At 46.7% G+C, this 14,878-nt stretch overlaps 1 protein-coding gene across 2 annotated transcripts in view; it reads left to right on the plus strand.

Moving 5' to 3' along the window:
* TEC (tec protein tyrosine kinase) overlaps positions 1 to 14,878 on the plus strand; it is a 51,701-nt gene that overhangs the window by 22,232 nt on the left and 14,591 nt on the right. For both annotated transcript variants that reach the window (XM_075422035.1, XM_075422036.1), the window contains exons 3-4: positions 11,117 to 11,218; positions 12,171 to 12,252. In XM_075422035.1, the coding sequence (XP_075278150.1) occupies positions 11,117 to 11,218; positions 12,171 to 12,252 (184 nt within the window). The remainder of the gene's footprint in view (positions 1 to 11,116; positions 11,219 to 12,170; positions 12,253 to 14,878) is intronic.

Below are 14,878 nucleotides of genomic sequence, written 5' to 3' on the forward strand. Positions count from 1 at the left end.
ACGGTCAGGAGATGTCTGTGAACTGGGAGGTGATGTCCGATGGCCCTGCCTGGAACAGGCTCATTGCTGCGTTACAGAATAGTCCTGATGGCAGCTAACACGTACTTCACACAAGTTTTAGTTAGCTCCTGCTTACAGAGCAGCTCACTTGAACTAGAAGTGCCACCGGACTAGAGGTTTTTGCTCTAGATGTCATTTTGGGTAAGGGAAATTGTTTGAGATGAAGGCGAGATAATAAATGTAGGTGTTAAAGTACGTCTTGTCACTGGAGTGGTTGAAAGGAGCTGGTTTGCGCAAGTGAGATGTCCTGCTAGTTTGTTGGTTTGAAAAATTCCACACTGATGTTTCTCATGCGGTGCTTCCACAGAGCTGACACGGCTCCACTCGTCGTTTTATGAATCGTTACCGCTGTGCGGTAGTACCCCCGTATCTGTTGGAGTCGTGGAGCGTTCCCTTTCACCGTGGTGTTTTTCTCTCCCAGCTGGCTTAGCAGTGACGTTCGAGTTTGTAAGTGTGCTGATGTGTGTGGTTTGGTTACCGTCCTCCCACACCCGGCACGGCGTGCGCACGTTGACCTTGCTCACATCAACCTTTCCAACCCATGGCAACTTGCACTGACCTTGAGTGGAAGCTGATGAGTATGAGCTCATGAACGTGAAGCTGCTTTAAGCTTTAACATCTTTGTCGTTGCTTGTGCTTGTCAGACAGATTACAGATTACAGCAGTAAAAGGTTTGTATGAGATTTTGCGTTTTCAGAAGGTATAGGCTAAATCCAGGTCCTTGTGGTTACGCGGTGCGTGGTTGGGTGGGTCTGAGGCGTTAGAGGGAGGACAAAGTACTGTGGTTCCCCTCTTAGCTCTGGGAGGGCTGCACAGTAGATGCCGAGGTAGGCACAGCACTTTCCCATTTATCAGCATGCAGAAGCCTTTTGCTTCTACAGAGAAAGCAAATAACAGCCCCAGAGGGAAAACATCTAAGAGCCTTATATAGAAGGCTACTTCTGTGGAGTCAAGTAGAAGGTGGTCTTCTGACGAGCTGACCATGGAGGTGCAGAGTGCTCTGCACTGGCAATATTTGCCATCAGGATCAGACTTGTGTGAAAACCATCTTGCATAAGCAGAAGAACTGTCACAGCTAACGAAAACCAAACAGGATTTAAATGAAAAACGCAGAATAAAAACGTGGATGTTCTTGGGGGCTGCTAGTTTGAAAGTCTCTTCCTAAGGAAAAAAGGTTCTTCTGCGAGGGTTGTATTTGGCTCTTGTAATTTGAATAGAGAGGAGACAGAAGCTACTGAAATTACCGTGGTGATATTTTAAGGAAGGAAAAATAACTTTCAGAGCTCTGGGGCCCACTCTAAGGCTGCAGGTTTCAGGGTAAAATTGTGTAGCTTCATTGCAACACTAACCTTGTGCAAAGACTTCCTTTGGAGCAGAACAACTTCATAGAGTTCCAAACCCCCATGCTAGCTACTTTCTGTTTTCAACAGAAGATTAATGTCCATCGATTTCACTGCTCTTTATTCCTATAGTGCTTAGTCTTTATTATTTTTAACTTCATTACTCTGATTCATATGGTTTCCTTAGCCATTGCATCGGTGATTCAATTCTTTATATAAATGAAAGCACAATTCATCATTAAAATGCTTTGGATCACTGATTACTCTTGTTTTCTAATGTAACATAAATAGCTTCTGAAACGAGTAGACTGGCAGAGCCTTTTTTATCTCCGAGTCATAGGTAGTAACGATAGAGCTTTCTTAAAATACTTGCAAGCTTGCACAGTAATTTTTTCCAGCTAGCCCTGGAAGAGGGTGGCTGTTCCCCCCCGGGAAACAGCAGTGGATGTTCGCTTCCCCCATGAGCTGCACCGAAGTCCTCAGCTCTGCTTGCCGAGAACACACCTTCACAACCGTCTCTGAGAGAGGTCGTGGCTTTAGATCAGTTCAACTCCTACTGCTTAGCAATTTTTAATGGAATTAAAGACGTTCTTTTCTCACCATTGTCAGAAAAAGAATGAATCAAATTTTTTCAAGTGCAGTCAGGATAGACAGATTGTTTAAAACGCACACATACACATGCTTTTTTTTATACATGTGTATTTTTTTTATATATGTATAAAATTAAAGGTGTAATGATTAACTTGTAACAGTGGTTTTCAGCATCAATTATAGCTGAGCAAGTACAACGATGTGGTTATAACAAGGAAGTTATCCCACCTACAGTGATGCCTGTCACATCCATCTGGATAGAGAATATTTTCTATCTCTTATGAAAAACTAGAGAGTAAAAATACATGATGGGCTCTTCAAACTTCCTCCCAAGATCTATATTTAAATGCTAACTCATATTCTGAGTAGCCACCCTTTTTAATTGTATAATTTCTCTATGACTACAACCGTTCCTTCTACAGATTAGCAGCATTAGGAAAATAGTTAATTTTAACTTCTTTCTTTGCCCTTGATGACATAGAAAGCAAGACAGGGAATTAGCAAATGACTTGGTAATCTGTAGATGAGGGACCGACTGATACTCTTCAGGTTATAGCTTGTCCAGAAAACTTACAGGTATATTATATATGAATATAATTATATGCTAATATATATTATATTGCTGCTATAGCAATACCTGCATTGTTCTCTTTGCTCAGCTAGAATAGTGGAATTGTGAGATCTCCATCTCTGACGAGAAAGAGCAGTGTAGGAAGCTGAGTCTTCCTTCAAGTAAATACATAGATGTAAAAGTGATATAAGCCATGCTATATTATATTGATTTAATAATTTTGTGATGGCTGCTAGTCCCCCACAACAGCACTTGGAGCAAAACCCCAGTCCTTCTGAGGAGCTGCTTAAGCATACGATGAGCTAACAAGTGAGTAGAGACATGGTACAAAGCATTGATGAGAGATTACGGTAAACCAGGAAAAGCTTTACCACAGATTAGTTACCTGCAACTCGGTTGTATGGTATCCTGGGGAAGAGGAGGGTTGAGCAAGGTCTCTGTAGCTAGCCACTGCTCAGAGCAAACATAGTAAGGAGTCAGTGTTCTTTTAGGAGATGGGGTAAATTGAACAGTAGGAATTAATTGTCCAAAATACAGCTCCACATACAGTTTGTCAGCATTTTGAGCCATGCGGACCCTATTCTGCAAAGGCCCCAGAAACCTTGTGGGAGGAGCGAAAAGGAGTCAGTAGGAAAGCAGCTAAGAGAATCTGAGAAGAAAAAGCTCACAGGGAGGATCTGGATATAAGGTCTGCTGGTAAGCAGTAGGCATTGACACTGGGAACCATGAAGCTCCATCCTTTCTGGTTTGTTTGTTCCCATTCCCCCTCTCCCTCCAGATTCAGGGAAAGAAATTTTTACAATAAATTTCTTGCTTGTAGGCAGAACTACTGTGTTGACGATGATCCAGAAGACCCCAAATATTGGCTGAAAACACAAGAGAAGACAGATAACAGTTGGCGTAGCTGGGGAAAATCTGAGCAGGTGCAAGTGGAAGCTGTTCAAATCAGAGCAACAACTTCAAGCTGTTTGTGTAAATGGAGGCAGCTTCACGGATGCTTGGCAGTGCTCACTTGAGCAGGTCATAAAGAAACTTCAGTTGTAAAAGAAGTTAGTTATGTTGCAGTAATGGTCCGTGTTCTCTGTAACATCTACCAAAAGAGAAGCCTGATATAAAACGAGGATCTGCAATAATTATCTTTCTAGAAGAATTTTGATGTTGAGGAGATGGAACAAATTAGACACAGCTGCAGTTGTAGGTTGAAGGCTGTAGTTGTTGAGGTGCTGACAAGGTACAGGTGAAACTATTTACCTTCTGACCATACAGGAGTGGATGAGCCTTGAAGGTGCTAAGAAGGAAGAGCTGGAAGAGGAGTAAGGTTCTGGAAGGTTAGAGAAGGCCTAGTTTTAAAAGAGGGGAGAGGAGCAGCTGAGAAACTCTCAGCGATGAAGATAATTTATATTTCCAGAAAAGTTAGAACAAGCAGGCTTCTTTAAAGTACCTGTAAGATACCAAAATTGCACATAAGCCAACAAAGATTTGACAAGAATCAAGAAGTGTCTTGAGCTTAGTTCTTTCTGCTATGGGGTAACAAGCCTTGGGGGTAGCAGTGGAGCACCAGATATCCTGGGTTTTTAATTTCAGTGAGGGTTTGGACGTTACTGTGTGAGACATTTTCAGATGCCAGCATTAGAAATGACCTCTATAAACCTCTTGTAAGTTTGATTGCAGAATACGTGGGAAACTGATAGAGTGTTCACTAGGCATCGGTGGCTGGCCTTCAGATTGAAAGTGTGTTGTGAATGGGGTGTCCTGTCTTGCGTTTCAGCATTTTCACTTGTGATCTTGTTGCTGAGACAGAAGCTCATTGAGTTCTCGGGTGACGTGAAACTTGAAGGAGCTGCAAGCATTTTGTAAATCAAGGCTGGAAAGCCAAGTGGTATATGGGGATTAGGTGTGTGGTGGGTTTGGTTGGTTGGTTGGGTTTTTATTGAGGGGAATGTGATTCAGTATGGACAAGTGCGAAAGGTAAAAGTTTAGGCAGGAATGCTGAAATGTTCAAGTACGGGATGAGAATAAGTAGGTAAATGTCAGGCTGTCCCCAGCAGGATCTGGGTGCCATCCTGAATCGTGAGCTGGGTATGTGTCAGTGATACCCTGTTGCTGTGAAGAAGGCATATGTGACATTAGGATGAGCAAACGGGACTGTGAATCCTCACTGTCTGGTGAGGAGGCATCTGGTCAGGGCATAAAGTTTCAAAGAAGCCGTGGACTTGCCCACAATTCGGGGCAGGAACAGTGGGGAGGGTGAGCTTCCCAAAAGCCTTGGCTGTGATGAAGGGTTGGTGGAGCAGCAAGCATTTAAAGCGGGCGGATGGACAGGAATCTTCAAAGACTCAAAACCCCATAGCTCCGTAGTCGTGGACTCTATCATCCGAACCTTGAAAGAGTAGATAAAGCAGCTGGTGCCTTGGCTATGTGATCTCTCGGGTCCTGTCCTGGGGCATTGGTTGCTCTCCTGCAATGCCTGTGGACTTGGACTCTCCCTCCTTCTTGGTCCAAGTCGTCAGAGTTCAGTGTTCAGGCAGCACAAAGGCTGTTCAAGGGGTGGCTGCATGCAAGGTGTCACCCTCCCGATGGACAGAGCAATGGCCCTGTGGTCTGAGAGGGGAGAACACCAGGCAGAGATGCTACAACTGGGCTGGCCCGACTCAGAGCTCTGTGAGGGCTTCACAAGAAAACAGGGAAGAGATTTTTCTGAAGAAACCCTGAAGCTACATTCTGGTTATTTTGAAAGCTGCAAGGTTGTGGGTGATTTAGGGCCTGACATGGATGGAGGCCTGGATGATGCATTTTGCGTCCTTCACTCTTCTTTACATTGCTGCCTTATGTGATTGCAGCAATGTATCAGAACAGTGACGGTGTACGTTTGACTGACTGACTCACTCTCAGTCGTAGGAGAAGAGTAAATTACAGATGGTGTTGTAGTAATGGTTAGGAAGTTCCATCTGTGCTACTGCAGGGAATTTCTTTTTACGTTTTTTGGTCTCTCCAGTGCTGGTGATTGGCACCTGCTGAGCAGCCAGGCCATTGTAAAAGATTCCTGGTTTCCTGTTTTGCAGGACAGGGTTTAAGGCTTTCTCCTTATCACTTAGGTTTGTATTTTTTGTCTTGAAATTCTTCTCAATAGTTAGATCTTGAGTCAAGTCAGACTAGATCAGAATAACAATCACCTCTCACTTTTTATCTTGATTCCAGCCATTTTGGAAAGGTGAATAGAAATACTTGATAATTCTATTTCTCAGACTAATCAGTAAAAAAAAATGACTTGAAAGGAGGCAGGGCATTCTTCAACATACTGACACACTGGAAAACAAGGAGATGGAAAATATGGCCATCTAACAGCCAGCTACAGCAACTCTATTTGAATAATCAGTAATTGCTTGAGTGAAAATGCCTCTCAAGAGGGAACTGCAGCCGTATCCAGTGCTGCTTCTCGCTAAATGGCAAGACTATAAAAAAAAAAAAGTACGAAACACCCTTACATTTGGCTTTGGAGCATATTCTACCAGAGAAGTCCTCTACATGGGATTTTGGGTTAGCCAGGCTTTTCTGAAGTTCTGTAAAGTTGCAGAGCAGTTCCATAAAAGGAGATGTCGGTGAAGCTAAGACCTTCTCTACTGGTGAGAACACAAGTTCCATGGGTCACATGCTGATGACCTCAGGGTTTCCTACATGGGGATAAGCACGGGAGAAAGAAATAGTAAGAACAAGAGAGACACAGCATGGGCAGGACAGAATGCAGCTATTTCTTGACAGCTGGGCTGCTTTCTGCATGTTTTCATTGAGTTTTTTCCGAACAGAATGTCCTTTGTCCTGTTTAACTCCCCAACCCCACTTTTCTGAGGGTAAGCAGCACGATATCTTCACAAGCAAAGAGGAAATACACGGAAAAACCATTTTCTCTGATAGTGGGAATATGGCTGCTTAACTTGTAAAGCTTCTCTATTTAGCAGAGGAGTAATTCCAAATGTGCAGATGATGAGCTGTTTGATTGTGTCCTTCTCTAACCCTTAGGCATTTCTTGTCCTCTTGTATTCTAAGACTTTTTTTTTTTTTTACAGGAACTGTCTAATTATATTTGTACCATATTTAACAATGTAGTTCTGGTTTTATAACTTCTTGACATTACTTTTATGTGTTAAACCATAGGAATAGCTCATTTGTTTGCGTTGCGTGGAGACAAGACTTATTGCCTGGGCTGGCCATCATTGCGAGCAAGGAGCAGGGCTTCTGAAATTGTAAATCAAGTTTCTGAAGCATGGGCAAGTATGACGTCCAGGTAGCACTTTGAGAAGCTTTGTATAGCAGCTGCTGTACAGTCACTTCCCTTTTGTGAAGCTATTTCTGACAAGCAGGTACGCTTTTTAAAAAAACAAACCGCCCTTTAGTGTGACTTTGAAGCACATATTTTTATCGATTTGTTATCCTGATTGGGATATGGTATTTTTATACCTTTATTGCTGTTCCAACCATGTTTCCTTCTGTAGGCCTCCCTCTAGAGGCGTATCTCTACCTTGGGAGAAGGGCTGGACTGGCTTGGCCTCTTGGGCTCATCAGCCTGTGACGTTTCCAAACCCGCTGGGAATGCCTGTGTCCAGTTCAGACAGCGTGCACGGGTGTGCTGGTGAAATACCACCATTTCTGCAGCAAATCCAACCTTTTCCTACTATGTCAGCCACCTTCCACCTCCAAGACCAACCATGAAATTCCGTCTGAACATGAGGAAGAACTTCTTCCCTCTGAGGGTGATGGAGCACTGGAACAGGCTGCCCAGGGAGGTTGTGGAGTCTCCTTCTCTGGAGATATTCAAGACCTGCCTGGACAAGGTCCTGTGCAGCCTGCTCTGGGTGACCCTGCTTGGGCAGGGGGTTGGACTAGATGACCCACAGAGGTCCCTTCCAACCCCTACTATTCTGTGATTCTGTGATTCTATGAAATACACCCCTCTGCCTCCTGTGGTTTGACACAGCATAATTAGCCGCAGTGCTAATTTTGTCTCTCTGCAGCCGAGGTCGCTTGTTAGAAAGAGTGGTTGTGCGTGCATTTCTCACGGCTGGCTCACGCCTGCACCTCTGCTTCCCAACGGCTTCGGGGCTGGAGCTCTCCCTCGAGTCGGCGTTTCACGCCTGCTGCGTGTCCGGGGCCGGAGCGAGCCGTTTGGCGTGCAGGATAAACGCAGCACAGCGACGGTGCGCAGGATGCCCCGTTATGAAGGGAAATCAGTGAGGTAGGGAGGGGAGAGGGATTGCAGTGGTGGTCTTCGCATTTTTCTTGAGCGATTCCTTCCTGCTCCTGGGCCCCTTGAGAGTGAGAATCACAGAATCACAGACTGGTCGGGGTTGGAAGGGACCTCTGTGGGTCACCCAGCCCAACCCCCTGCCCAAGCAGGGTCACCCAGAGCAGGCTGCACAGGACCTTGTCCAGGTGGGTCTTGAATATCTCCAGAGAAGGAGACTCCACAGCCTCCCTGGGCAGCCTGGGCCAGGGCTCCGTCACCCTCAGAGGGAAGAAGTTCTTCCTCGTGTTCAGCTGGAGCTTCCTCTGCTTCAGTTTGTGCCCGTTGCCCCTTGTCCTGTCGCTGGGCACCATTGGAAAGAGTCTGACCCCGTCCTCCTGACACCCACCCTGCAAATATTTGTAGGCATTGATAAGGTCCCCTCTCAGCCTTCTCTTCTCCAGGCTGAACAAGCCCAGCTCCCTCAGCCTCTCCTCGTAGGAGAGATGCTCCAGTCCCCTCACCATCCTCGTAGCCCTAAAGCACAGCCGCACACCTGACCGTTTGGAGGCTGCTGGCCGTTGATGGCTGTTGCTTCTGATGCCGTCTGAAACATGTCTGGAGCGGTGCATTTGTATTCAATTTCACATATGTAAATTTTTTTTTAATCTGGAAAGTGGGCAAAGATAGGAAAATCTTTTCTGACCTAAGGCTTAATTTGGTGGTTTGGGTCGCAAGGCCGGTCAGCTTTGAGTTGGTGTGATGTGACATCTCATGGTGACGCAAACGGAGCCACCTTAAATCGTGACAGTGTACAAAGTGATGACTTGGGGAATATGATTATTAGAGTGATGTCTTGCGTATCAGGAGTTTTGCTTAATTTTTTTTTCCCAAATGTTGGTTGGTTTTCTTGTTGGATTCCTGTCCTTTGTCCTCCTGGCAGATGTGTGCTCCTTTTGAGCGAGCGCTGAATGCCAGAATTGGCATGAAAATCTCTCTGAGTCTTGGAGGAGAGGTGGGTTCAGAGAAATAGTAAAGCCAGTTCCACTCAGGAATTTCTGTCATTCCAGATAAAAAATCCCAATGCATATCATCTCTCTCTCTGTCCCACAAGCTCAGTTAACCAGCAGATGGGACCCCAGCAACGCCTGAGCACCCCGCTGGGCACAGAAAGCCGATACGTTTAAGAAGTGGCAAGCATTTTTGATTCTTTGAATGTTGTTGTGTAGGAAAAAAAGATCTGGAGAGGTGTCTTCAACACAATTGTGTGGAATGTTGAATTCTGTGCTTCGTGAAAAAGCACGTCTCGTTTGGATCCTCCCGTTCTGCCTTGGCTAATCTGGGAGCCCTGGAGCTGCCCGGCCTGCCACGCGGTGATGGGGAGAGGTGGAAGCTATACCTGCTGCTGTACCAAGTGCTGTAGAATTCAGTATTTTGGCATTTCCATCAATGTATGTTTTACTTCAGGCAGTCAAGGTTTGAGTAGGGGAATACCATAGAATAGGCAGAAGACTTGAAACAGGTTTTTTTGTTCAAAAAATCCAAGGCTGCGTACTTGGTGCACATTATTTTTCAGTGTAAGATGATATGGCTTTGTAGTACAGATCACGGTAATGCTTATGATTTGGCTTTGTAATGGTTCATTAAAATGTCTAATTCTTCTTCCCCCTCCCCCTTCTTTTTTCCCCCCCTATTTTTAAAAAGCTCCCCATTGGGGCTTCTTTTGGGGGTTTTTTGTTTTATTTTCCCTGGTGTTCAATAACAGTTACAGCTTTATCTGAACTTAGTTCCTGTCGTTCTTACTGGTGCTGACCATGATGTGCATGAATTCTTCATGGGCATTTTCTCTTCCTGCTTTGTTCATAACAATATGCACAAGAGACAGAGTACTCAATGTTTTTAAAAGGCTGACGAAACTTCCACGTTTCCATGGGTAGTAACTATTGTGTTTCTAGGTGGTGGAATCATGATGGCTACGTTTGAAGTTGCCCTTTGCTTCTGTTTATAAGGCTGTATTTTCAGTTGTATATGATCGTACCAGACTTCTGCTATTTGTGCAGAAATTTCCATCCTCAGGAGAGAAGAGGGCAGTCAAGTAAGGACTGCAGTATCTCAAATATTCAGCAGTTACTAATTATTTCCACATTCTGTGAACAGTGCCCATCTTTCACAAGCTGCACTCTGAACTGGATGTGTTGGATGCTTATAAAATATCTATGCTTATAAATATCTGCAGGGTGGGTGTCAGGAGGACAGGGCCAAACTCTTTGCAGTGGTGCCCAGCGACAGGACAAGGGGCAATGGGCACAAACTGAAGCAGAGGTAGTTCCAGCTGAACAGGAGGAAGAACTTCTTCCCTCTGAGGGTGACGGAGCCCTGGAACAGGCTGCCCAGGGAGGTTGTGGAGTCCCCATCCCTGGAGGGGTTCAAAAAACGTGTAGATTCTTCAGGACATGGTTTAGCAGGCATGGTGGTGCTGGGTTGGTGGTTGGACTTGATGATCTTAGAGGTCTTTTCCAACCTTCATCATTCTATGATCCTATGTGCTACTTCCAGTTACTGGCTGGTTTTCTGCAGAGCTTCCTCTCTGGAGTGCTGAACTCTGCTGTGTTTCTATACAGTGTTACTTTGGGCAGCCCTGGCTGAACACCGTGGACGTTCCTTCCTTCTTTAAAATCTTCATCATCATCAATCTGGGCAAGCCAAGCATTCTCCAATGTCTAGGCTTTTGACCTTGCTTCCTTGGGGCTTCCACTAACCTTGGTCAAAGAACTTCCACCAACACAGGCCCCTCCTTGGCCCAGGTGGGTTTCACCCCCATCTTCTGATTCCTGCCTCACCATGAGCTTGTGTGGCCCGAGCAGCATCCCAGCGTCTCTGGAAACTTGGAAAACGTGGTGGTGGTGGCCACAGAATGGTGGGAGCGCTTCAGCGACAGGGAGAGGAGCAGATAAGGTGATGCATTGGCAGCTATTTCCCTCACTGGTCTTAGTCATAATTTAAAGTCAGCGAGGAGGAAGCCTTCCTTTGTCTGTACTCAAGTTATTTTGTGTAAAGAAGAGCAGATTAAACCTATGATTACAAATGATTGAAAACTTTGTATGGAAAGAAGTGGTACTTTTGACTAAGCAATTACACCGTACTCTGTGCACTTTCACCGGTGTAGATCTTTATACTCTCCCTCTCAGGTTTCAAGTGACTTGTGCAGTTAAAGCACCATCAGTGTCGTAAGTGGAAAAGAAAGCAAAAAGTCTCTACTGAAAAAAAACAACAATTAGATAAATTGATTAGATTTTACTTACATTTCACAAAGTGTTTTTTGTTTTTCTCTTACAGAAAAAATACAGGAAAGGATCTGTGGACATTTCAAGGATTAAATGTGTCGAAGTTGTCAAAAGCGACGGTATTATTCCCTGTCAGAATAAATATCCATTTCAGGTATGTCCCTTCTATATAAAATACAGCGCTCTTTTCAACAGCACCAAGCCATTGGGGCGCGACTGGCTTGAAACTGCTGCCGCGTCTGAGCACTGGGTCTGTTCCCTGGCTCTGGGGCTGCTTGGGAGGGGGGGTCAGGACTGGTGACTGAACCCTCCCCCTCCAGCAAGCCCTGCTCCCCTGCAGTGCCCTGCCCTGCGAGCTGGGCCTCACATGCTTGGTCTTCTCCCTTTCCCCAGCCTCTCTGCTGGGGCTTGGCCTCCAAAGTGCCTTGTCCTAGTCAAGGGTCAACTTGGCAGTCTGTTTTCCCTGTCTTCATTCTTCATATTAAATTAAATTAAATTTAGTTACTATTATAGAAGAATAAGAAAATTAAGGTAAACCTTGTTGCGTTTTCTTTGGTTGTGAATTTAATGGGAAAAAACCTGCAGAAAACAAAGTGCGTAGAGGGGAAGAAGAAGAGCTTAGATACGGGAGGTCGGATGCTGTGCCTGCTTACGATAGAGGCAAAGGGGGCACTGGCTGCTTTCCACCAGTGCAAGCAGTGAAGAAAAAGAAGTGGGGAGTTACCCCAGAGCAGTACCGAATCCCAAGGAGTTGTGAAATGGCCGGGAATGAAGGGTGGCTGATCACCAAATCGCTTTCGCAATTACATTGAACTGTTTGTCCAAAACACACGGTGAAGAATGAACACAGCAAAGCGTGAAGCAAACATTTCGAAGGAATGCTCACGAGATAATGTACCATTACAAACCCCTTCCTTATTCTACTGAAAGCCTCATATATGAATAGTAAAGCCTCATAACCTTCTTCCAGTTTTGGCATTTGGTGCCTGTGTACACTGATTTTGCCAAATGCGACAGTCATTTGTCTTGTGCTGTTTCCTGAGGAATAAATAAATCCACATTACCAGGTGAATGTATTTTGATGATCTCTTTTTTCCCACCTCCAGGTTGTGTACGATGCTAACACGCTTTATATTTTTGCACCAAGTGCACAAAGCCGCGATCAGTGGGTGAGGAATCTGAAAGAAGGTAACGGAGACTGCTCACGCGTAACACCTGACACACGCAGACGCCTTCGCTTGAGCTGTCTGGCCAGGATGGAGATAACTCGGCGCTGTGTTATGGATTTGTGGCCAAAACAGCGCTGAAAACAGAGCAGCGTTGAGCTGCCACTGAGCAGTGCTTGCGCAGCGTGGAGGCTCTGCCTTCACAGAATCACAGAATCACAGAATAGTAGGGGTTGGAAGGGACCTCTGTGGGTCACCCAGCCCAACGCCCTGCCCAAGCAGGGTCACCCAGAGCAGGCTGCACAGGACCTTGTCCAGGCGAGTCTGGAATATCTCCAGGGAAGGAGACTCCACAACCTCCCTGGGCAGCCTGTTCCAGTGCTCCGTCACCCTCAGAGGGAAGAAGTTCTTCCTCATGTTCAGACAGAACTTCCTGTGCCTCAGTTTGTGCCCATTGCCCCTTGTCCTGTCACTGGGCACCACTGAAAAGAGCTTGGCCCCATCCTGCTGACACCCACCCTTCAGATATTTGTAAGCATTTCTAAGGTCCCCTGTCAGCCTTCTCTTCTTCAGGCTGAACAAGCCCAGTTCCCTCAACCTCTCCTCGTAGGTGAGATGTTCCAGTCCCCTCATCATCCTCGCAGCCCTCCGCTGGACTCTCTCCAGTAGCTCCTCATCTTTCATTTCCTTCGCCTCCCTCTGTCCCCGCAGCGGGTGGGCTGGGGGGGGGCAGGAGGCTGGGAGGTGGCACAGCCGTGAGGAGTGGTCCTGAGCCGACCCAAGGGATCTTCCAGGCCATATCACGTCGTGCTTGGTGATAAAACCTGGAGCAGAGGAAGATGGGGGCTGGGGTTTCCTGGCTCCCACACTGGCTGTTGCTCAGAGACTGGCTGGGTGTCGGTCTGCTTTGTGCGAGATGCTGAGCCATCGCCTTTACATCACTTGGGGGTTTTTTCTTTCTTTTGGTTATGGAACCGTCTTTATCTCGAGGCACAAGTTTTCTCCTCCTGTTCTTTCTGTTCTCTCCCCCATCTCTCTGGGTGGGGGGAGTGGGTGAGTGGCTGTGTAGTTGCTTAGCTGCTGGCTGGCAGCAGCCCACAGCAAGCTAGAAAAATAAAATGGCAGAGCTTCTGTTGCTCTGTGTCCATATATAGACATGCATATATCCACCGATTTTTATTTCTTTATTGGGCCAGCTCATCGTTTGCATACACAGCATGTGATAACAGGTGCTGGGAGTGTCAAGCACGCAGACTGATTAAATTTGATTTGTGAAGTCCAGCTGCAATCAGAATTTGACTCTCTGCTTTTGCACAACACGTAAATCGTCAGAAAGCTTGTCCAAGCTGGTTAATGGCATCGCTGAGAAGTTTTGTTTGAATGTGGCCAGACAACGTCACAGGCCTTAGGCTGATGTGAAATGACAGGAGGCATCTCCACCGAGATGCAATCTGATTAATGCTATCATAGTGAGTAAAGTTGTTTTGGTTTTTTTTTTTCCCAAGAGCCTCAACGCTTTCTGCCACTGTCACATGCTCAGATTAACTGCAGGTGCTGTGTAAAGTAACAATTCCTGCGCTGGGGACCACAGTGCAGAGCACAACCTCTGCAGCTCAGCAAGCCCATAGGGTGGGGGTGAGGAGCCTTTCGGACCAAACACAGGGATTGTGCCATGGCAGAGCAGCTCTGTGGAGAGAGACCTGGGTGTGCTGGTGGACAACAGGTTCACCATGAGCCAGCAGTGTGCTCTGGGTGCCAAGAAGGCCGGTGGAATCCTGGGGTGCATCAAGAGGAGTGTGGGCAGCAGGGCGAGGGAGGTTCTCCTCCCCCTCTGCTCTGCCCTGGTGAGGCCCCATCTGCAGTGCTGTGTCCAGTGCTGGGCTCCCCACTTCAAGAAAGATGAGGAGCTACTGGAGAGAGTCCAGCAGAGGGCTGCGAGGATGAGGAGGGGACTGGAGCATCTCTCCTACGAGGAGAGGCTGAGGGAGCTGGGCTTGTTCAGCCTGGAGAAGAGAAGGCTGAGAGGGGACCTTATCAATGCTTACAAATATCTGCAGGGTGGGTGTCAGGAGGACGGGGCCAGACTCTTTCCAGTGGTGCCCAGCGACAGGACAAGGGGCAACGGGCACAAACTGAAGCAGAGGAAGTTCCAGCTGAACACGAGGAAGAACTTCTTCCCTCTGAGGGTGACGGAGCCCTGGCCCAGGCTGCCCAGGGAGGCTGTGGAGTCTCATTCTCTGGAGATATTCCAGACCCACCTGGACACGGTGCTGTGCAGCCTGCTCTGGGTGACCCTGCTTGGGCAGGGGGTTGGGCTGGGTGACCCACAGAGGGCCCTGCCAACCCCGACCAGTCTGTGATTCTGCAATAGCGATCAATGGCAGCTGTCTTTCCCTCCAGAACACTATTTGTAGAGGAAATCGAGTCACTTAGGGCAGTAATAAAAAGAAAAGGGGCAGCCAGAGCCCAGCTGCTTTGCAGGGTACCAGCAGGCACCGGGGTCTCCTGTCATGGAGGCACCAAATGCTGAGCCCGACTGGGGTGGCTGCTTTAGGCAGGGAGCGCAGCACTCTCTGCTGGAATAGCATCATGGATTATCCTAAAAACATCCTCTACTACCATGGTATCACCCCCTGTAACTTGCAATG

Source organism: Opisthocomus hoazin, chromosome 5 (assembly GCF_030867145.1).
Source record: "Opisthocomus hoazin isolate bOpiHoa1 chromosome 5, bOpiHoa1.hap1, whole genome shotgun sequence".
Classification (NCBI taxonomy): domain Eukaryota; kingdom Metazoa; phylum Chordata; class Aves; order Opisthocomiformes; family Opisthocomidae; genus Opisthocomus; species Opisthocomus hoazin.